General features: G+C 58.6%; 2 protein-coding genes and 2 long non-coding RNA genes across 11 annotated transcripts in view; 2 read left to right on the top strand and 2 right to left on the bottom strand.

The window, feature by feature from the left end:
* Positions 1–686: 686 nt before the first annotated feature.
* Positions 687–5,903, top strand: LOC135576837 (uncharacterized). Of its 2 annotated transcripts, none has more exons than XR_010468551.1 (3): positions 687–1,344; positions 3,228–3,368; positions 3,454–5,903. It is a non-coding gene; the product is annotated as an uncharacterized LOC135576837 (long non-coding RNA). The 2 variants fall into 2 exon arrangements; XR_010468552.1 differs by having other exon boundaries at positions 690–1,344; positions 3,283–3,368.
* Positions 1,003–3,236, bottom strand: LOC135576839 (uncharacterized). Its single transcript, XR_010468554.1, has 2 exons — positions 2,209–3,236; positions 1,003–1,746 (listed from the first exon to the last, which is right to left on the bottom strand). It is a non-coding gene; the product is annotated as an uncharacterized LOC135576839 (long non-coding RNA).
* A 1,181-nt stretch (positions 5,904–7,084) lies between the features above and the next one.
* On the top strand, positions 7,085–16,878 carry LOC135576833 (uncharacterized). Of its 7 annotated transcripts, none has more exons than XM_065044003.1 (8): positions 7,085–7,143; positions 7,249–7,332; positions 7,437–7,555; positions 8,673–8,786; positions 9,515–9,571; positions 10,576–10,710; positions 16,168–16,281; positions 16,626–16,878. In XM_065044003.1, the coding sequence occupies exons 3-8, from the start codon at positions 7,448–7,450 to the stop codon at positions 16,701–16,703; spliced, it is 606 nt and encodes a 201-aa protein (XP_064900075.1). In that variant the 5' UTR covers positions 7,085–7,143; positions 7,249–7,332; positions 7,437–7,447; the 3' UTR covers positions 16,704–16,878. The 7 variants fall into 7 exon arrangements, with proteins under 7 accessions (XP_064900075.1, XP_064900076.1, XP_064900072.1 ...); XM_065044004.1 differs by having other exon boundaries at positions 7,098–7,143; positions 7,249–7,279; positions 7,383–7,555; XM_065044000.1 differs by having other exon boundaries at positions 7,125–7,143; positions 7,402–7,555.
* Positions 16,879–17,007: 129 nt separating this feature from the next.
* Positions 17,008–23,629, bottom strand: part of LOC102092263 (collagen alpha-1(II) chain-like) — an 11,138-nt gene continuing 4,516 nt past the window's right edge. Inside the window, exons 7-12 of the mRNA XM_065044039.1 lie at positions 21,278–21,594; positions 19,616–19,723; positions 18,814–18,871; positions 18,603–18,709; positions 17,976–18,090; positions 17,008–17,374 (exon numbers count right to left, since the gene is read on the bottom strand). Of these exons, the coding sequence (XP_064900111.1) occupies positions 17,209–17,374; positions 17,976–18,090; positions 18,603–18,709; positions 18,814–18,871; positions 19,616–19,723; positions 21,278–21,594 (871 nt within the window). The 3' untranslated portion in view covers positions 17,008–17,208. The remainder of the gene's footprint in view (positions 17,375–17,975; positions 18,091–18,602; positions 18,710–18,813; positions 18,872–19,615; positions 19,724–21,277; positions 21,595–23,629) is intronic.

Here is a 23,629-nt window from a genome sequence, read left to right as displayed (position 1 = left end):
CCAGGAGTTCGGGGGGGACCCAGGAGTTCGGGAGGGACCCAGGAGTTCGGGAGGGGACCCAGGAGTTCGGGGGGGACCCAGGAGTTCGGGAGGGACCCAGGAGTTCGGGAGGGACCCAGGAGTTCGGCAAGGGACCCAGGAGTTCGGGGGGGACCCAGGGTGTCACTAATGAGCAATATGCAAACAAACCAACACCACTGATATGCAAGCGAATTAATTAAAGTTAATTAAGCGGGTTATGCAAATGAGCGAGCAAACGACCCCACGAGCTGCAAACAGTGGGGTGTTTATGGCAACGAATCGTATGCAAATTGGCTAATTAGTGCGAGCGTTGGCGTTACGAACATACAATATGCCATGAATATGCGAATGAGCGCGGGAATGGGCTGATCACGTGGGCTTGCGCATTAATTAGGCGGAGTAATTAGCAAATTAAGGGCGATTATTCAAATAAACGCGGCGGAACGTCCCCCCGGGGCGGGAAAACGCCGCTTTATGCAAATGAGACGTATGCAAACGAGGCGTATGCAAATAAAAGCGCGGGGAGCGAAGGCGCTGTGATATTCAAATGAGGCGTATGCAAATGAGACGTATGCAAATGAACGTCGCCCCGCCCAGGCCCCGCCCCCTCCCGGCTCCCGCGCTCCCGGCGGCTTTTTGGGCTGAATTCCGAGGTTTTGGGGGCTTTTTGGGTTGAATTCAGCGGTTTTGGGGGGGGGTGGTGACGTCATTGGGACGTCATGGAGCGTTTTGGGGTGGAAATGAAGGATTTTGGGGCTTTGGGCGGGAATTAAGGGGGAAATTTAAGGATTTTGGCGCTTCGGGGACAATTTTAAGTTTAAATTAAAGGATTTTGGGGCTGAAATTAAAGGATTTTGGGGTGAAATTAAAGGATTTTGGGGTTCGGGACATTTTTGGGCTCATTTAAAGTGTTTTTTGGGGTGAAATTGAAGCATTTTGGGGGTGAAGCTCCAGATTTGGGGCTTAATGAGGTTTTTGGGGTTAATTAAAGTGCTTTGAGTCCATTAATTACAGACGCCGAGTTAATTACGGCTTTGGGGTTAATTACGGGTTTTTGGGGCTAATTACGGGGTTTTTGGGGTTAATTACATGTTTTTTGGGCGTTAATTATGTGCGTTTGGGTGTTAATTACATGGTTTGGGTGTTAATTAGGGGGTTGGGTGTTAATTAGGGGGTTTGGGGTTAATTAGGGGGATTTTGGGGCCTCAAAAGGCCCTTCTGGCCCCTCCCCCCCCCAGACCCGCAGCCGCTTTGGGGCAAAACCCGCCCGGATCAGGCAAAGCCAAAAACTGCCGATTTTGGGGCATTTTGGGGCGATTTGGGGTAAATTTGGGGAGTTTGGGGTATTTTGGGGTGTTTTGGAGCATTTTGGGGCATTTTGGAGGGAAATTTGGGGCAATTTGGAGGGAAATTGGGGCAGTTTGGGGACTATTGAAGTGTGGGGGGATTTGGGGCATTTTGGGGGAGTTTGGGGCATTTTGGGGCATTTTTACCTCATGTTGGGGCATTTTGGGGCATTTTAGGGGCATTTGGGCCCATTTTGGGGCATTTTTACCTCATTTGGGGGCAATTTGGGGTATTTTGGGCAATTTGGAGGGCAATTGGGTCTTTGGGGACATTTTGAAGGGAAATTGGGGCATTTTGGGGGGATTTGGGGAGTTTGGGGTATTTTGGGGGAGTTTGGGGCATTTTGGGTATTTTGGGGCATTTTAGGGGCATTTTTACCTCGTTTTGGGGCATTTTTACCTCATTTTGTGTCATTTTGGGGCAATTTGGAGGGAAATTGGGGCATTTTGGGGCAGTTTGGGGCCTATTGAAATTTGGGGGGATTTGGGGCATTTTGGGGTATTTTGGGGCATTTGGGGCCCATTTTGGGGCATTTTTACCTCATTTTGTGTCATTTTGGGGCAATTTGGAGGGAAATTGGGGCATTTTGGGGCAGTTTGGGGCCTATTGAAATTTGGGGCAATTTGGGGCATTTTGGGGTATTTTGGGGCATTTTGGGCCCATTTTGGGGCATTTTTACCTCGTTTTGGGGCATTTTTACCACATTTTGTGTCATTTTGGGGCAATTTGGAGGGAAATTGGGGCATTTTGGGGCAGTTTGGGGCCTATTGAAATGTGGGGGGATTTGGGGCATTTTGGGGGATTTTGGGCCATTTTGGGGCATTTTAGGGGCATTTTTACCTCATTTTGGGGCATATTTGCGCATTTGGGCCCATTTTCGGGCATTTTTACCTCATTTGGGGGCAATTTGGGGTATTTTGGGCAATTTGGAGGGCAATTGGGTCTTTGGGGGCATTTTGGAGGGAAATTGGGGCATTTTGGGGTATTTTGGGAAGTTTGGCGTATTTTGGGGGAGTTTGGGGCATTTTGGGTATTTTGGGGCATTTTAGGGGCATTTTTACCTCATTTTGGGGCATTTTTACCTCATTTTGTGTCATTTTGGGGCAATTTGGAGGGAAATTGGGGCATTTTGGGGCAGTTTGGGGCCTATTGAAATTTGGGGGGATTTGGGGCATTTTGGGGCATTTTGGGGTATTTTGGGGCATTTTGGGCCCATTTTGGGGCATTTTTACCTCATTTTGTGTCATTTTGTGTCATTTTGGGGCATTTTAGGGGCATTTTTACCTCATTTTGGGGCATTTTGGGGGAGTTTGGGGCATTTTAGGGGCATTCGGGCCCATTTTGGGGCATTTTTACCTCATTTTAGGCCCATTTTTGGGGTAATTTGACCCAATTTTGGTCATTTTGGGCCCATTTGGGACCTTTCGGGCCCATTTTGGGGCATTTTCCCCTCATTTTAGGCCCATTTTGGGGCAATTTTACCCAATTTCGGTTCATTTGGGGCATTTTTACCTTATTTGTGTTGATTTTGGGGCCATTTGGATCCATTTCGGGCCCATTTTGGGGCATTTTCCCCTCATTTCAGGCCCATTTGGGCCCATTTTTACCTCATTTTAGGCCCATTTTGGGCCCATTTTTACCTCATTTTAGGCCCATTTTGGGGCAATTTCACCCTATTTTGGTTCATTTGGGCCATTTTGGGCCTATTTGGGGATACCTTGGCACCATTTGGATCCATTTTGGGCTCAATTTGGGCTCTTTTGGGGCATTTTTACCTCAGCTTAGGCCCAGCTGGGCCCATTTTAGGCCCAACTAGGCCCATTTGGGGCCCATTTTGGGGCAAATTTCCCCCATTTTAGGCAATTTGGGGTCATTTTCTGCCGATTCCGTGACCGTTTCACATCCCCGCCGCAGCTTTTGGGCCAAAATGGGCCGTTTTCGCCGCTTTTGCCGCTGTTTCCGCCGCCGCCGCCGCCCGCCCGGCCCCTCCCCCCGCCAAGGTACCGCCCCTCCCCCCCCAGCCCCATTTTGGGGCCAAATTCCTCCGTTTTGGGCCATTTTGACGCCGTTTTCTCCCCCCCAAAGGCCAAACGCCGCCCGGCGCCGCCGCCGCTGACGTCACCGATGACGTCACCGATGACATCACCGATGAGGTCATCGCCGCTCGGCGCCACCGTCATCATCTGGCCCCCCCCGGCCATCGTCACGCTGGGGGCGCCGCGCGTGGCCCTCGTGGGCCAAAAACCCCCGGTTTAGCCCCAAAAATCACCCCCCCCCCCACCTTTCCCGCCAAAAAATAAGGTGCTTTCTGACCCAAAATTGGGCTTTTTCGACCCAAAATTGCGCTTTTTAGGCCCAAAATTGCGCTTTTTAGACCCAAAGTTGCGCTTTTTCGACCCAAAATTGCTCTTTTTAGACCCAAAATTGGGCTTTTTCGACCCAAAATTGGGATTTTTCGACCCAAAATTGCGCTTTTTAGGCCCAAAATTGCTCTTTTTAGACCCAAAATCGTGCTTTTTAGACCCAAAATTGCGCTTTTTAGACCCAAAGTTGCTCTTTTTAGACCCAAAATTGCGCTTTTTAGACCCAAAGTTGCGCTTTTTCAACCCAAAATTGCGCTTTTTAGAGCCATAGTCGCACTTTATAGACCCAAGAACACACTTTTTAGACCCAAAATCACAGTTTTAGACCCAAAATTGCTCTTTTTTGACCCAAAATCGCACTTTTTTGACCCAAAATCACAGTTTTTAGACCCAAAATTGCTCTTTTTAGGCCCAAAATCACAGTTTTTAGACCCAAAATCGCACTTATTCAACCCAAATTTCACTTTTTCGACCTAAAATTACTCTTTTTTGACCCAAAATCACATTTTTTAGATCCAAAATTACTCTTTTTCGACCCAAAATCGCACTTTTTAGAGCCAAAATTACTCTTTTTTGACCCAAAATCACAGGTTTTAGACCCAAAATTGCACTTTTTCGACCCAAAGTTGCACTTTTTCAACCCAAATTTCACTTTTTAGACCCAAAATTGTGCTTTTTCAACCCAAAATCACACTTTTTAGACCCAAAATTGAGCTTTTTAGAGCCATAGTCGCACTTTTTAGACCCAAAATCGCCCTTTTTAGACCCAAAATTCTACTTTTATTGACCCAAAATCACGCTTTTTGGACCCAAAATAACCCTTTTTAGACCTAAAATTGCGATTTTTGGACCCAAAATCACACTTTTCGGACCCAAATTTGCACTTTTAAACCCAAAATTGTGCTTTTTAGCCCCAAAATTACTCTTTTTAGACCCAAAATTGCTCTTTTTAGACCCAAAATCGCACTTTTTAGACCTAAAATTGCTCTTTTTAGACCCAAAATCGTGCTTTTTAGACCCAAAATTGCGCTTTTTCGACCCAAAATTACTCTTTTTTGACCCAAAATCACATTTTTTAGGCCCAAAATTGCTCTTCTTAGACCCAAAATCACATTTTTTAGACCCAAAATTACTCTTTTTAGACCCAAAATTGAGCTTTTTAGAGGCATAGTTGCGCTTTTTAGACCCAAAATCCCACTTTTTAGACCCAAAATCGCACTTTTTGGACCCAAAATCGCACTTTTTAGACCCAAAATTACTCTCTTTCGACCCAAAATCGTGCTTTTTCAACCCAAAATAACCCCTTTTAGACCTGAAATTGTTGGTTTTAGACCCAAAATTGCACCTTTTAGACCCAAAATTGCGCTTTTTTGACCCAAAATTGCCCTTTTTCAACCAAAATCGTGCTTTTTAGACCCAAAAATCTCACTTTTAGACCCAAAATCGCGCTTTTTAGACCCAAAATTGCGCTTTTTAGACACAAATTCGCACTTTTGGACCTAAAATCGCGCTTTTTAGACCCAAAATTGCACCTTTTAGACCCAAAATTGCGCTTTTTACACCCAAAAACCGCACTTTTTAGACCCAAAATCGCACTTTTTAGACCCAAAATCACACTTTTTAGACACAAATTCGCACTTTTGGACCCAAAATTGCTCTTTTTAGACCCAAAATTGTGCTTTTTAGACCCAAAATCTCACTTTTTAGACCCAAAATCACACTTTTTAGACCCAAAATCGCACTTTTGGACCCAAAATCGCGTTTTTTAGACCCAAAATCGCTCTTTTTAGCCCCAAAATCGCGCCGCCCACCCCCCCCCCACGACTTTGCCTTTTGACCCAAATCCGCCGTTTTTTTGCCCCAAAACCACGTGGGCGAAATGTCGCAATTTGGCTTTGACCCAAATCTGGGCGTTTTTGGTTAAAAATGCACATTTTTTGACCCTAAAACTTGGCGTTTTCACCCCAAAATGAGGTTGACCCAAAATCGGGGTTTTTAGCCCCAAAATTGTTACCAAAAAAACGGCGTTTGGCTCAAAATTCAAGTTTTTTGGCCCCAAAAATGGGGGTTGGACCCAAAATCCGCCGGTTTGGCCCCAAAATGGAGACGTGGACGCGAAATTGTCGCAATTTGCCTTAAAATGGATTAAAATGGGTGAAAACGGATCGAAAATGGTGCGGGAAGGGGGGGGAGGGGCGCTCCCGGACGCCTGGGTCCCTCCCGGACGCCTGGGTCCCTCCCGGACGCCTGGGTCCCCTGTTGGGGGGGGGTGGGGGGGGGCGGGGACCCAGGGGTTCAAGGTCAATGGGGCCCGGACGCCTGGGTCCCTGCGCAAGCACCGTGCGGCGGCCGGAGTGAAGGGACCCAGGAGTGCCCCAGGGACCCAGGAGTGCCCCAGGAGTCCAAGAGGGACCCAGGAGTGCCCCAGGAGTGCCCCCCAGGGACCCAGGAGTACCCCAGGGACCCAGGAGTGCCCCAGGGACCCAGGAGTGCCCCAGGAGTCCAGGAGGGACCCAGGAGTGCCCCAGGGACCCAGGAGTACCCCAGGGACCCAGGAGTGCCCCAGGGACCCAGGAGTGCCCCAGGAGTCCAGGAGGGACCCAGGAGTGCCCCAGGGACCCAGGAGTCCAGAAGAGACCCAGGAGTTCCCCAGGGACCCAGGCATCCGGGCAGGTAACACTGGGGTGGGGGCAATTGGGAGGGCCCCAGAAAGGACCCAGGCGTCCGGGTGACCCCAAAGGAGGGACCCAGGAGTCCGGGTGACCCCCCCCAAGAAAGGACCCAGGCGTCCGGGTGACACCCCCCCCCCCCCCCCCCCCACCCCCCAAAAAGGGACCCAGGTGTCCGGGTGACCCCCCCAAGAATGGACCCAGGTGTCCGGGTGACCCCTGAGGAGGGACCCAGGCATCTGGGTGACCCCCCCCCCCCCCCGCAAGAAGGGACCCAGGTGTCCGGGTGACCCCCCCCCCCCCAAGAAGGGACCCAGGCATCCGGGTGACCCCACAAGAAGGGACCCAGGTGTCCGGGTGACCCCCCCAAGAAGGGACCCAGGCGTCCGGGTGACCCCACCAAGAATGGACCCAGGCGTCCGGGTGACCCCCCCCCCCCCCCCCCCCCCCACAAGAAGGGACCCAGGTGTCCGGGTGACCCCCCAAGAAGGGACCCAGGTGTCCGGGTGACCCCCCCAAGAAGGGACCCAGGCGTCCGGGTGACCCCCCCAAGAAGGGACCCAGGTGTCCGGGTGACCCCACCAAGAAGGGACCCAGGCGTCCGGGTGACCCCCCCCCCCCCCCCGCAAGAAGGGACCCAGGTGTCCGGGTGACCCCCCCAAGAAGGGACCCAGGCATCCGGGTGACCCCCCCCCCGCAAGAAGGGACCCAGGAGTCCGGGTGACCCCGAAGAAGGGACCCAGGTGTCCGGGTGACCCCCCCAAGAAGGGACCCAGGTGTCCGGGTGACCCCCCCCCCTCCAAGAAGGGACCCAGGTGTCCGGGTGACCCCCCCAAGAAGGGACCCAGGCGTCCGGGTGACCCCTGAGGAGGGACCCAGGCATCCGGGAGGGACTCTGGTGTCCAGTGACCCCCAACCAAGAAGGGACCCAGGCGTCCGGGTGACCCCAAAGGAGTGACCCAGGCGTCTGGGAGGGACCCAGGCGTCCGGGAGGGACCCAGGCATCCGGGTGACCCCCCGCCAAGAAGGGACCCAGGCGTCCGGGCCATGGAGGGCGTGGTTCTGCTGACGCGCATCGTGCCGGGGGGGGCGGGGCCGGGGCGCCCCCCACAGGCCCAGGGGCGGCACCGCTATGGGGACCCCCTGGCCCTGGGGGTGAGGGACCCATTTAACCCCGCCCCCTTTAAACCCCGCCCCCTTTAAACCCTGCCCTCTTTAAGCCCGCCCCCTTTAAACCCCACCCCCCTTAAACCCCGCCCCCCTTAACTACGCCCCTTTAAACCCCGCCCCCTCTAAACCCCTCCTTTAAACCCCACCCCCTTTAATCTCCTCCCCTTTAGACCCCTCCCCATTTAAACCCCGCCCCCTTTATGCCTCACCCCTTTAGCCCCGCCCCATCAATCCACACTCTTTTAAGCCCCACCCCTTTAAATCCCACCCCATAAGCTCCACCCACATTAAGCCCCGCCCCCAAAGCTTTAAACCCCACCCGCTTTAATCCCCACCCCCTTTAATCCCCACCCCTCATGTCCCGCCCCCTTTAGCCGCACCCATTTAAACCCCGCCCCTTTAAGCCCCACCCCCTTTAAGCCCCACCCCTTTAAATCCTGCCTTTAACTCCACCTCTTAATCCCGCCCATTTTAACCCCACCCCCTTTAGTCCCCGCCCATTTACCCTCAAATCCTGCCCCTTTTAACCCCGCCCCTTTAACCCCACCCCGTCTAAAACCCGCCCCCCTTAATCCCCGCCCCCCCAAGCCCCACCCCTTTAAACCTGCTCCCTTTAACACCGCCCTCTCTAAGCCCCGCCCCTTTAAGCCCCGCCCCCGCAGTTGGCCCACGTGCTGCTGGGGGCCCTGCAGGTGGCGCTGTGGGCGGGGCTCCCCCCGACCCCGCCCATCGAAGCCCCACCCACTGAAGCCCCGCCCCTCAAGTGGCACAGGTGCTGCAGGGGGCGCTGTGGGCGGGGCTTAGAGGGGGTGGGGCGGAGTCAGTGGAAGCCCCGCCCATTGAAGCCCCGCCCCCTCAGGTGGCGCAGGTGCTGCTAGGGGCCCTACAGGGCGGGGTGCTGTGGGCGGGGCTTCCCCAGACCCCGCCCCTTCCCATCCCCGCCCCCTCTAAGCCCCGCCCACTGAAGCCCCCCCTCCTTTAACCCCTGCCCCTTAAACCCCAAGCGCCCTGCAGGGGGCGCTGTGGGCGGGGCTTCCCCTGACTCCACCCTCCCCTCACCCCGCCCCCTCTAAGCCCCGCCCATTAAACCCCGCCCCCTCAGGTGGCGCAGGTGCTGCTGGGGGCCCTGCAGGTGGCGCTGGGCGGGACCCTCCTGGGGGCGCTGGGGGATCCCCTGGGGGCCCAATGGGGGGCGCCCCTGGGCACCGGGGGGCTGGTGAGAGCACCTGGGGGGCTGGGGGGCACTTGGGGGGCTGGGGGCACTTGGGGGGCTGGGGGGCACATATGGGGCTGGGGGTACTTGTGGGGCTGGGGGGTGTTATGGGGCTGCGAGGGGGGGGGTGTTATGGGGTTGGGGGTTGAGTTATGGGTCTATGGGCCACTTATGGGGCTGGGAGGCTGTTATGGGGCTGGGGGGGTGCTATGGGGCTGGGGGGTGCTATGGGGCTGGGGGTGGCACTTGTGGGGCTGGGGGGAGTTGTTATGGGGCTGGGGGCTTGCTATGGGGCTGGGGGTTTGTTATGGGGTTGGGGGGACTTATGGGTCATGGGGTCACTTATGGGGCTGGGAGGCTGTTATGGGGCTGGGGGGTGCTATGGGGCTGGGGGTGGCACTTGTGGGGCTGGGGGGAGTTGTTATGGGGCTGGGGGCTTGCTATGGGGCTGGGGGTTTGTTATGGGGTTGGGGGACTTATGGGTCATGGGGTCACTTATGGGGCTGGGGGCAGCTATGGGGCTGGGGGGCAGTTATGGGGCTGGGGGGGACTTATGGATCATGGGGTCACTTATGGGGCTGGGGAGGTTGTTATGGGGCTGGGGGCTTTTATGGTGCTGGGGGGGCACTTATGGGGCTGGGGGGGTCTGTTATGGGACTGGGGACACTTATGGGTCACCTGGTGACCCTGTGACCCCCATGACCCCTGTGACCCCGTGTCCCTGTCCCCAGCTGCTGGTGTCGGGGTCGCTGCTGGTGACGCTGGAGAAGAGACCGAGTGTGGGGATGGTGAGACATGGGGACATGGGGACATTGGGGACATTGGGGACAATGGTGACAATGGGGTCAATGGGGACATTGGGGACAATGGGGACATTGGGGTCATTGGAGACATTGGGGGCAATGGGGACAATGGGGATAATGGGGACATGGGGATATTGGGGTCAATGGGGACATTGGGGACAATGGGGTCACTGGGGTCAATGGGGACAATGGGGTCAATGGGGTCAATAGAGACATTGGGGGCAATGTGGTCATTGGGGACATGGGGACACTGGGGTCAATGGGGTCAATGGAGACATTGGGGTCAATGGGGACAATGGGGTCATTTGGGTCAATGGGGTCAATGGGGACACTGGGGGCAACGGGGACAATGGGGACATTGGGGTCAATGGGGACATTGGGGACAGTGGGGTCAATGGGGGCGATGGAGACATTGGGGGCAATGGGGTCATTGGGGACATGGGGACAATGGGGACATTGGGGACAATGGGGACATTGGGGTCAATGGGGGCGATGGGGACATTGGGGGCGATGGGGACATTGGGGACATTGGGGTCAATGGGGACATTGGGATCAATGGGGACAATGGGGACAATGGGGGCGATGGGGACATTGGGGTCAGTGGGGTCATTGGGGAAAATGGGGACATTGGGGTAGATGGGGACACTTGGGGGGATGTGGGGACATTGGGGTCAATGGGGGGACAATGGGACAATGGCAATAATGGGGACAATGGGGGGATATTGGGGACATATGGGGACAATGCGGTCAATGGGGGGTCAGTTGTACAATGGGGGGACAGGGGGACAATGGGGACAACAAGGGAAATGGGGATAATGGGGCTCAATGGGGGACATGGGGACATTGGGGGGACAATGGGGTCAATGGGGACATGGGGGCCATTGGGATCAATGGGGACAATGAGGGCAATGGGAACAATGTGGGGATATGGGGACATGAGGACAATGGGGACAAAGGGGTGACCCCGGTGCCCCCGATGACGTCATCAGGCGCGGGTGGGCGTGGCCGTGGGCGGGGTCTCCTCGTGCTGCCTCCTGCTGGCCCTGCTGGGCCAGGGACTGAGCCTGGGACTGAGCCTAAGCCACCACTGTCCCCAGTGCCACCAACTGGGACCCGCGGGGACGGTAATGGGGACACTGGGGGCAATGGGGACACTGGGGGCAATGGGGACACTGGGGTCAATGGGGACACTGGGGTCAATGGACACTGGGGGCAATGGGGACACTGGGGGCAATGGGACACTGGGGTCAATGGCACACTGGGGGCAATGGGGACACTGGGGGTCAATGGACACTGGGGGCAATGGGGACACTGGGGGCAATGGGGACACTGGGGTCAATGGGGACACTGGGGTCAATGGACACTGGGGGTCAATGGGGACACTGGGGGTCAATGGGGACACTGGGGGTCAATGGGGACACTGGGGTCAATGGGGACACTGGGGGTCAATGGGGACACTGGGGTCAATGGGGACACTGGGGGCAATGGGGACACTGGGGGCAATGGGGACACTGGGGTCAATGGACACTGGGGGTCAATGGGGACACTGGGGGCAATGGGGACACTGGGGGTCAATGGGGACACTGGGGTCAATGGGGACACTGGGGTCAATGGACACTGGGGGTCAATGGGGACACTGGGGTCAATGGGGACACTGGGGGCAATGGGGACACTGGGGTCAATGGGGACACTGGGGGTCAATGGGACACTGGGGTCAATGGCACACTGGGGGCAATGGGGACACTGGGGGTCAATGGGGACACTGGGGTCAATGGGACACTGGGGGCAATGGGGACACTGGGGTCAATGGGGACACTGGGGGCAATGGGGACACTGGGGGCAATGGGGACACTGGGGTCAATGGGGACACTGGGGTCAATGGGACACTGGGGGTCAATGGGACACTGGGGTCAATGGGGACACTGGGGGTCAATGGACACTGGGGGCAATGGGACACTGGGGTCAATGGGGACACTGGGGGCAAAGGGACACTGGGGTCAATGGGGACACTGGGGGTCAATGGGACACTGGGGTCAATGGGGACACTGGGGTCAATGGGGACACTGGGGGTCAATGGGGACACTGGGGGTCAATGGGACACTGGGGGTCAATGGGGACACTGGGGTCAATGGGGACACTGGGGGCAATGGGGACACTGGGGGTCAATGGGACACTGGGGGTCAATGGGGACACTGGGAGTCAATGGGACACTGGGGGTCAATGGGGACACTGGGGTCAATGGGGACACTGGGGGTCAATGGGACACTGGGGTCAATGGGGACACTGGGGGTCAATGGGACACTGGGGTCAATGGGGACACTGGGGTCAATGGGACACTGGGGTCAATGGGGACACTGGGGTCAATGGGACACTGGGGTCAATGGGACACTGGGGGTCAATGGGACACTGGGGTCAATGGGACACTGGGGGTCAATGGGACACTGGGGTCAATGGGGACACTGGGGGTCAATGGGACACTGGGGGGCAATGGGACACTGGGGGTCAATGGGGACACTGGGGGCAATGGGGACACTGGGGGCAATGGGGACACTGGGGGTCAATGGGGACACTGGGGTCAATGGGACACTGGGGTCAATGGGGACACTGGGGTCAATGGGACACTGGGGGTCAATGGGGACACTGGGGTCAATGGGGACACTGGGGTCAATGGGACACTGGGGGTCAATGGGACACTGGGGTCAATGGGACACTGGGGGTCAATGGGGACACTGGGGGTCAATGGGGACACTGGGGTCAATGGGGACACTGGGGGTCAATGGGACACTGGGGGTCAATGGGGACACTGGGGTCAATGGGGACACTGGGGGTCAGTGGGGACACTGGGGGCAATGGGGACACTGGGGGTCAGTGGGGACACTGGGGGCAATGGGGACACTGGGGTCAATGGGGACACTGGGGGTCAATGGGACACTGGGGGTCAATGGGGACACTGGGGGTCAATGGGGACACTGGGGTCAATGGGACACTGGGGTCAATGGGGACACTGGGGTCAATGGGACACTGGGGGTCAATGGGGACACTGGGGGCAATGGGGACACTGGGGGTCAATGGGGACACTGGGGTCAATGGGGACACTGGGGGTCAATGGGGACACTGGGGGCAATGGGGACACTGGGGGTCAATGGGGACACTGGGGGCAATGGGGACACTGGGGTCAATGGGACACTGGGGTCAATGGGGACATTGGGGTCAATGGGGACACTGGGGTCAATGGGGACACTGGGGTCAATGGGACACTGGGGTCAATGGGGACACTGGGGGTCAATGGGGACACTGGGGTCAATGGGGACATTGGGGTCAATGGGGACACTGGGGTCAATGGGACACTGGGGGCAATGGGGACACTGGGGGTCAATGCGACACTGGGGGTCAATGGGGACACTGGGGGCAATGGGGACACTGGGGGTCAATGGGGACACTGGGGGTCAATGGGGACACTGGGGTCAATGGGGACACTGGGGGTCAATGGGGACACTGGGGGTCAATGGGACACTGGGGTCAATGGGGACACTGGGGGTCAATGGGGACACTGGGGTCAATGGGACACTGGGGTCAATGGGACACTGGGGGTCAATGGGGACACTGGGGTCAATGGGGACACTGGGGGTCAATGGGACACTGGGGGTCAATGGGACACTGGGGTCAATGGGGACACTGGGGTCAATGGGACACTGGGGTCAATGGGGACACTGGGGTCAATGGGGACACTGGGGGTCAATGGGACACTGGGGGTCAATGGGACACTGGGGTCAATGGGGACACTGGGGTCAATGGGGACACTGGGGGTCAATGGGGACACTGGGGTCAATGGGGACACTGGGGGTCAATGGGGACACTGGGGGTCAATGGGACACTGGGGTCAATGGGGACACTGGGGGTCAATGGGGACACTGGGGTCAATGGGACACTGGGGTCAATGGGACACTGGGGGTCAATGGGACACTGGGGTCAATGGGGACACTGGGGTCAATGGGACACTGGGGTCAATGGGACACTGGGGTCAATGGGGACACTGGGGGTCAATGGGACACTGGGGGGCAATGGGACACTGGGGGTCAATGGGGACACTGGGGGCAATGGGGACACTGGGGGTCAATGGGACACTGGGGTCAATGGGACACTGGGGTCAATGGGGACACTGGGGGTCAATGGGGACACTGGGGTCAATGGGGACACTGGGGGTCAATGGGGACAATGGGGGCAATGGGACACTGGGGGTCAATGGGGACACTGGGGGTCAATGGGGACACTGGGGTCAATGGGGACACTGGGGTCAATGGGACACTGGGGGTCAATGGGGACACTGGGGTCAATGGGACACTGGGGGTCAATGGGGACACTGGGGGTCAATGGGACACTGGGGTCAATGGGACACTGGGGTCAATGGGGACACTGGGGTCAATGGGACACTGGGGTCAATGGGGACACTGGGGGCAATGGGGACACTGGGGGTCAATGGGGACACTGGGGACAATGGGGACACTGGGGGTCAATGGGGACACTGGGGTCAATGGGACACTGGGGGCAATGGGGACACTGGGGGCAATGGGGACACTGGGGTCAATGGGGACACTGGGGGTCAGTGGGGACACTGGGGGTCAATGGGACACTGGGGTCAATGGGGACACTGGGGACAATGGGGACACTGGGGGTCAATGGGGACACTGGGGTCAATGGGACACTGGGGGTCAATGGGGACACTGGGGTCAATGGGACACTGGGGGTCAATGGGACACTGGGGTCAATGGGGACACTGGGGGTCAATGGGGACACTGGGGGTCAATGGGACACTGGGGTCAATGGGACACTGGGGGTCAATGGGGACACTGGGGTCAATGGGGACACTGGGGGTCAGTGGGGACACTGGGGGTCAATGGGACACTGGGGTCAATGGGGACACTGGGGTCAATGGGGACACTGGGGGTCAATGGGGACACTGGGGTCAATGGGACACTGGGGGCAATGGGGACACTGGGGTCAATGGGGACACTGGGGGCAATGGGGACACTGGGGGTCAATGGGACACTGGGGTCAATGGGGACACTGGGGGTCAATGGGACACTGGGGGTCAATGGGGACACTGGGGGCAATGGGGACACTGGGGACAATGGGGACACTGGGGGTCAATGGGACACTGGGGTCAATGGGGACACTGGGGGCAATGGGGACACTGGGGTCAATGGGGACACTGGGGGTCAATGGGACACTGGGGTCAATGGGGACACTGGGGACAATGGGGACACTGGGGGTCAATGGGACACTGGGGTCAATGGGGACACTGGGGACAATGGGGACACTGGGGGTCAATGGGGACACTGGGGACAATGGGGACACTGGGGTCAATGGGGACACTGGGGGCAATGGGGACACTGGGGGCAATGGGGACACTGGGGTCAATGGGACACTGGGGTCAACGGGGACACTGGGGACAATGGGGACATTGGGGTCAATGGGGACACTGGGGGTCAATGGGACACTGGGGGTCAATGGGGACACTGGGGGTCAATGAGACACTGGGGTCAATGGGGACACTGGGGTCAATGGGACACTGGGGGTCAATGGGGACACTGGGGGTCAATGAGACACTGGGGTCAATGGGACACTGGGGTCAATGGGGACACTGGGGTCAATGGGGACACTGGGGTCAATGGGACACTGGGGGTCAGTGGGGACACTGGGGGCAATGGGGACACTGGGGTCAATGGGGACACTGGGGTCAATGGGGACACTGGGGGTCAATGGGGACACTGGGGTCAATGGGACACTGGGGGTCAATGGGGACACTGGGGGTCAATGAGACACTGGGGTCAATGGGGACACTGGGGTCAATGGGACACTGGGGGTCAATGGGGACACTGGGGTCAATGGGACACTGGGGTCAATGGGGACACTGGGGGTCAATGGGGACACTGGGGGTCAATGGGGACACTGGGGTCAATGGGACACTGGGGTCAACGGGGACACTGGGGACAATGGGGACACTGGGGTCAATGGGGACACTGGGGGTCAATGGGACACTGGGGTCAATGGGGACACTGGGGGTCAATGAGACACTGGGGTCAATGGGGACACTGGGGTCAATGGGACACTGGGGGTCAATGGGGACACTGGGGGTCAATGAGACACTGGGGTCAATGGGACACTGGGGTCAATGGGGACACTGGGGTCAATGGGGACACTGGGGGCAATGGGGACACTGGGGACAATGGGGACATTGGGGTCAATGGGGACACTGGGGTCAATGGGGGGATAATGGGTCCCCGAACTCCTGGGTCCCTCCCGGACACCTGGGTCCCTCCCGAACTCCTGGGTCCCTCCGGAACACCTGGGTCCCTCCCGGACACCTGGGTTACTGGGAGGGCAATTGGGGGCTCATTTCCCTCTCCCACCACCAGGGGGTGCTGCTGGGATTGGTCGCGGGGGGCGGGGTCAATGCTCAGGCCCCGCCCCTTTTACTACCACTGTTTTCCCCATAGGGGGCGCTGCTGGGACATGGGCGGGCGGGGGGGGCGTGGCCAAACTGCAGGCCCCGCCCCCTTGACCCCTGTTGCCCCCCCTAGGGGGCGCTGCTGGGGGTGCAGGTGCTGCTGCTGCTGATGGGCGTGGCCGGGGCGGGGCTGGCGGTCACGGGGACGGTGGTGGCCGGAAGGGGCGGAGCCAAAGGGGAGAGGCCGGTGAGTGGGGGCCCGGACGCCTGGGTCCCTTATGGGGGTGAAAGAGGGTGGGTCCATTATAGGTGACAAGGGGGCGGGATCTGGGTTGCTATGGGAGACAAGGGGGCGGGGCCCGGATGCCTGGGTCCCTTATGGGGAACAAAGGGGCGTGGCCTGGACGCCTGGTTCCCTTATGGGGAAAAGGGGGCGGGACCTGGGACCCTTACGGGTGAAAAGGGGCGTGGCCCGGACGCCTGGGTCCCTTATTGGGAAAAGGGGGCGGGACCTGGGTCACTATGGGGGATGAAGGGGCGTGGCCCGGACACCTGGGTCCCCACTGACCCCGCCCCCTTCCCCCCATCCAGCCAATGGTGATTTACCAGACAGCGCTTCCAGGGGCGGGGCTTGCGGAGACCACGCCCCCTGCCGCCACCTCTGAATAAATCAGCCAATCAGCATCCTCCTCCTGTTGGCCAATCACATTCTATGGATGGGGTGGAGCAGCCAATGGGGGGTGGTGGGCGGGGCCTGATCCATTTTAAGCCAATTTGGGGTGATTTGGGGGCTATTTGGGTCCAGTTTGGCTCTTGAGGGATTAATTGAATATATTGAAATCTTGAGGAGCCTAAAATCCTTCAATTTCACCCCAAAATCCCCTTCAAAGAGCCTGCCCCCAAATCCTTCAATTTCACCCCAAAATCCTTTCATTTCACCCCCAAATCCTCTTAAATCAGCCCCAAAACCACCTAGAATGCCAAAAACCTTTAATTTCACCCCAAAATCCTTTAGTTTCACCCCAAAAAACCCTTTAACTCCTTATTTATGTCAATGGCCCTTTAAGAGCTTCCCGCCCAGGCCACGCCCCCTCCAGACCACACCCCCCTCCAGGCCGCCTCTGCTCCCGGCCACACCCCCAATTCCTTTTATGGCCTCAAAGGTCTCAGCCAATCAGAGCTGCGGCTGCTCCTCGTCCTGCCCCTCGGTGGGCGGGGCCAAAGGGAGGGGGCGGGGCCAGGGCAGAGCCTGGGCGGCGCGAGTCCAGCGCTGCAGCCAATGGGAGAAAGGGAGGGAGCCAGGGGGCGTGGCCAAGGTCCACTGGGCGGGTTGAGCCCACCTGGTGGGGGGGGCAGGGAGCACCAGTGACCCCCAGTGACCCCCCAGTAACCTCCCAGTGCTCCCAGTAACCACCAGTGACCCCCAGTAACCTCCCAGTGCTCCCAGTAACCACCAGTGACCCCCCAGTAACCTCCCAGTGACCCCCAGTAACCTCCCAGTGCTCCCAGTAACCACCAGTGACCCCCAGTAACCACCCCCAGTGCTCCCAGTAACCACCAGTGACCCCCCAGTAACCACCAGTGACCCCCCAGTAGCCACCAGTGACCACCAGTAACCTCCCAGTGCTCCCAGTAACCACCAGTGACCCCCAGCAACCACTCCCAGTGCTCCCAGTAACCACCAGTGACCCCCAGTGACCCCTCAGTAACCTCCCAGTGCTCCCATTATCCACCAGTGACCCCCAGTAACCACCAATGACCCCCAGTAACCACTCCCAGTAACCACCAGTGCCCCCCCAGTAACGCCCAGTAACCCCCCAGTGCTCCCAGTAATGTCCAGCAACCCTCCCCAGGGTTCCCAGTAACCCCCCATTAACTCCCAGTAACCCCCCAGTGCTCCCAGTAACTCCCAGTAACCCCAGTACCCCCCCCCCAGCTCACCATTGGCTGACGAGCTCCAGGAGGCGGGGCCAATTCTCCATTCGCCGCTGGGTCTGGGTGGCGACCAATCGCAGCCGGGAGAGGAGCTCCGGGTCGGCCCCGCCCACAATTTGCCCTGGGCGGGGCCAAGCAGGGGGGGGCGGAGTCAAACTCTGACCCCCCCAAACCCCGCCCACTTTCTACCCCACCCCTTTCTACCCCACCCCTTAAGCCCCACCTCCTTTAATCCCAGCCCCTTTTAAGCCACACCCCCTTTTAAGCCCCACCCCATTTAATCCCCACCCCTCTTAATCCCCACCCCCTTTAATGCCCATTCAGTGAAGCCCCATTTAAGCCCCGCCCCCTTTAACCCCAGCCCCTTAACCCCACCCCTTAATCCCTACGCCTTAAACCCCACCCCTTTAATCCCCACCCCCTTTTAAGCCCCACCCCTTTAACCCCACCCCTTTACCCCCCCTCCATAAGCCCTATTTAATTCCAGCCTCTTAAGCCCCACCCCTTAAACTCCACCCCCTTTAAGCCCCACCCCCTTAATCCCATCCCTTTAAGCCCCACCCCTCTTAAGCCCCACCCCCTTCAAGCCCCGCCCCTCTACTCTCACCCACAGCCCCGCCCCTCTACACTCACCCACAGGGCGGGGCAGCGCTGGCCACGCCCCCTCCTCAGGCCCCGCCCCCCGGTGACCGCGTTTCCTGTTTGAGCCGGGCCGCCCTGCGCAGCGCCGCCTGTGGGGCCTGGGGGGGGGGACATCGCAAAAGGGGCGGAGTTTGGGCACAGTCGGCCACGCCCACACCCCTCTTGGCTCCGCCCTCTCACCAATGGCCACGCCCACACATACCTTATATGGCGGGAGCTCCAGAGCGCGGAAAACGGGCAGCAGAGGGTCCGGGGCGGGGCTTAAATTGGGGGGGGGGAGGGGAAGGGCGGTTAGTACAAGGGACCCAGGCGTCCGGGTGAGACAACCGCCCATAAGGGACCCAGGTGTCCGGGGACCCCACACCCCATAAAGGGACCCAGGCGTCCGGGACCCCCACAATAGGGGACCCAGGCGTCCGGGTGACTCCCCCCCCCAATCCCCCAAAACAAGGGACCCAGGCGTCCGGGGATCCCACCCCATAAGGGACCCAGGCGTCCGGGACCCCCACAATAGGGGACCCAGGCGTCCGGGTGACTCCCCCACCAATCTCCCAATAAGGGACCCCAGGCGTCCGGGGACCCTCCCCTAATAAGGGACCCAGGCGTCCGGGACCCCCACAATAGGGGACCCAGGCGTCCGGGTGACTCCCCCACCTATCTCCCAATAAGGGACCCAGGCGTCCGGGGACCCTCCCCTAATAAGGGACCCAGGCGTCCGGGACCCCCACAATAGGGGGACCCAGGCGTCCGGGTGGACTCCCCACCAATCTCCCAATAAGGGACCCAGGCGTCCGGGGACCCCCATTATCCCCAAAATAGGGCCCCAGGTATCCAAGTGACCCCCCCATAAGGGACCCAGGCATCCGGGGAACCCCCCCATAGTGGACCCAGGCGTCCGGGGACCCCCCCTCCATAGTGGACCCAGGCGTCCGGGGAACCCCCCATAGTGGACCCAGGCGTCCGGGGACCCCCCCCTCCATAGTGGACCCAGGCGTCCGGCTCACCTCGGGGGGGGCTCTCCCAGTGTTCCCAGTTCTCCCAGTAACCGCTGCAGCCGCTGCCCCTCCCCCACCAGAGCGGGGGGGGGTCCCCAGCCGCCCCTCCCCCCTCACCTGCAGTGGGGGAGGGTCGGGGGGGACCCCAAAAATGGGAGAAATCACCCCAAAAATTGGCTCCCCCTATTTATTGCCCTCCCCCCATTTATTTGGGGTCCCCCCCATTTATTGGTTCCCCCCATTTATTTGGTCCCCCCCATTTATTGGTTCCTCTCATTCATTGGGTCCCCCCATTCATTGGGTTCCCCCCAACTTGGGGTCCCCCCCATTTATTTGGGACCCCCCCATATATTTAAGGACCCCCCCCATTCATTGGTCCCCCCCATTCATTGGTCCCCCCCATTTATTGGTTCCCCCCCATTTATTGGCTCCCCCCATTTATTTGGGGTCCCCCCCATTTATTGGTTCCCCCCATTCAGTGGCTCCCCCCCATTCATTTGGTTCCCCCCTACTTATTGGTCCCCCCATTTATTGGTCCCCCCATTCATTGGTTCCCCCCATTTATTTGGGACCCCCCCATATATTTAGGGACCAACCCATTCATTAATTCCCCCCATTCATTGATTCCCCCCCATTCATTGTACCCCCCCCATTTATTGGGTCCCCCCATTCATTGGTTCCCCCCATTTGGGGTCCCCCCAATTATTAGGGATCCCCCCAATTCACTGGTCCCTTCATTCATTGGTTCCCCCCCATTCATTGGGTACCCCCCATTCATTGGTTCCCCCATCCATTTGTTCCCCCCACCCATTTGTTCCCCCCCATTTGGGGTCCCCCCAATTACTAGGGACCCCCCCATTCATTGGTTCCCCCCATCCATTTGTTCCCCCCCATTTGGGGTCCCCCCAATTACTAGGGACCCCCCCCATTCATTAGGTCCCCACCATTCATTGGTTCCCCCCACTCATTTGTTCCCCCCCATTCATTGGTTCCCCCCATTTGGGGTCCTCCCCAATTATTAGGGACCCCCCCCAATTCACTGGTCCCCCCATTCATTGGTTCCCCCCCATTCATTGGTTCCCCCCTCATTTGGGGTCCCCCCAATTACTAGGGACCCCCCCATTCATTAATTCCCCCCCATTCATTGATTTTCCCCCCCATTCATTAATTCCCCCCCCATTCATTAATTCCCCCCATTCATTAATTCCCCCCATTCATTAATTTCCCCCCCTATTCATTAATTCCCCTCCATTCATTAATTCCCCCCCATTCATTAATTCCCCCATTCATTAATTTCCCCCCCATTCATTAATTTCCCCCCCATTCATTAATTTCCCCCCCATTCATTAATTCCCCCCATTCATTAGTTCCCCCCATCATTGATTCCCCCCATTCATTGGTTCCCCCCCATTCATTGGTTCCCTCCATTCATTGATTCCCCCCATTCATTAGTTCCCCCATTCATTAGCTCCCCCCCATTCATTCAGGGACCCCCCCCCCTTATTCCCCCCCCGCCCCCATTTTGCGCTCCCCCCATTTCTTCGCCCTCCCCCCCATCATTCCCCCTCCCCCCCATATTTTAGTGACCCCCCAATTCCACAGGACCCCCCGTTTTACTGCCCCCACCCCGTTTTACTGCCCCCCCCCCCCCTATAGGGGTCAATGTCCCACCTGCTCCTGCAGGGGGCGCAGCCGCGTCCGGAGCCCCCTGGTGGCGCCAACCAGCAACTGCAGCCGCCGGCCCCGCCGCGCCTGGACGGGGACCCCAAAATGGGGCAACGGCCCCCCAACATCCCCAGGACACCCCATATACCCACCAGGACCCCCCAGGACCCCCCTGAACCCCAATAACCCCCCAAAATGGGGCACAATGACCCCCAATATCCCCAGGACACCCCAATATCCCCCAGGACCCCCCCTGAACCCCAATAACCCCCCAGAACACCCCAATAACCCCCCAGGATACCCCAATATCCCCCAGGACCCCCCTGAACCCCAATAACCCCCCAGGACCCCCCAATATCCACCAGGACCCCCCAATATCCCCAGGACACCCCATATACCCACCAGGACCCCCCAGGACCCCCCTGAACCCCAATAACCCCCCAGAACCCCCCAATAACCCCCCAGGACACCCCAATAACCCCCCCAAAATGGGGCACAACGACCCCCCAATAACCCCCCAGGACACCCCAATATCCCCAGGACACCCCATATACCCACCAGGACCCCCCAGGACCCCCCTGAACCCCAATAACCCCCCAAAAATGGGGCACAATGACCCCCCAATAACCCCCAGGACACCCCAATATCCACCAGGACCCCCCAGGACCCCCCTGAACCCCAATAACCCCCCAGAACCCCCCCAATAATCCCCCAGGACCCCCCCAATATCCCCCAGGACCCCCCTGAACCCCAATAACCCCCCAAAATGGGGCACAACGACCCCCCAATATCCTCAGGACACCCCAATATCCCCAGGACACCCCAGGAACCCTCCAGGACCCCCCAGAACCCCAATAACCCCCCAGGACCCCCCAAAAACCCCCCAAAATGGGGCACAATGACCCCCAATATCCCCAGGACACCCCAGGAACCCTCCAGGACCCCCCAAGACCCCCCTGAACCCCAATAACCCCCCCAGAATCCCCCAATAACCCCCCAGGACACCCCAATAAACCCCCACAATGGGGCACAATGGCCCCCCAATATCCCCAGGACACCCCATAAACCCACCAGGACCCCCCAGGACCCCCCTGAACCCCAATAACCCCCCAAAATGGGGCACAACGACCCCAAATATCCCCAGGACACCCCAATATCCCCCAGGACCCCCCTGAACCCCAATAACCCCCCAAAATGGGGCACAACGACCCCCCAATATCCTCAGGACACCCCAATATCCCCAGGACACCCCAGGAACACTCCAGGACCCCCCAGGACCCCCCTGAACCCCAATAACCCCCCAGAACCCCCCAATAACCCCCCAGGACACCCCAATAACCCCCCAAAATGGGGCACAATGACCCCCCAATAACCCCCAGGACACCCCAATATCCCCCAGGACCCCCCTGAACCCCAATAACCCCCCAGGACACCCCAATAACCCCCCAAAATGGGGCACAATGACCCCCAATATCCCCAGGACACCCCAATATCCACCAGGACCCCTCAGGACCCCCCTGAACCCCAATAACCCCCCAGAACCCCCCCATAACCCCCAAAATGGGTCACAACAGCCCCCCAATAACCCCCAGGACACCCCAGGAACCCCCCAGGACACCCCAATAACCCCCAAAAATGGGGCACAATGACCCCCCAATAACCCCCAGGACACCCCATATACCCACCAGGACCCCCCAGGACCCCCCTGAACCCCAATAACCCCCCAAAATGGGGCACAATGACCCCCAATATCCCCAGGACACCCCAGGAACCCTCCAGGACCCCCCAGGACCCCCCTGAACCCCAATAACCCCCCAGAACCCCCCAATAACCCCCCAGGACACCCCAATAACCCCCCAAAATGGGGCACAATGACCCCCCAATAACCCCCAGGACCCCCCCAATATCCCCCAGGACTCCCCTGAACCCCCAAATCCCCCCAATAACCCCCTCAGACACCCCAATATCCACCATGAACCCAAATAAACCCCCATGACACCCCAATAACCTCCTGAACCCCCAAATCCCCCAGAACCCCAATAACCCCCCAGGACCTCCCTCAACCCCCAAATCCCCCCCCAAATTCTTCAGGACCCCCCAATAACCCCCAGGACCCCAATACCCCCCCCCAGGACCCCCCTGAACCCCCCCAGACACCCCAATATCCACCATGAACCCCCAAATTCCACATGAACCCCAATAACCCCCATGACACCCCCAATAACCCCCTGAACCCCCAAATTCCCCCCCAAATTCTTCAGGACCCCCCAATATCCCCCAGGACCCCAATACCCCCCCCCCAGGACCCCCCAAAACCCCCTGAACCCCCAAAATAACCCCCCGTACCCCCAAACCCCC

The sequence above is a fragment of the Columba livia genome, chromosome 31 (assembly GCF_036013475.1).
Source record: "Columba livia isolate bColLiv1 breed racing homer chromosome 31, bColLiv1.pat.W.v2, whole genome shotgun sequence".
NCBI classification, from domain to species: Eukaryota; Metazoa; Chordata; class Aves; order Columbiformes; family Columbidae; genus Columba; species Columba livia.
The sequence above is the reverse complement of the archived record's forward strand: the minus strand, read 5'-3'. Positions and strand labels throughout refer to the sequence as shown.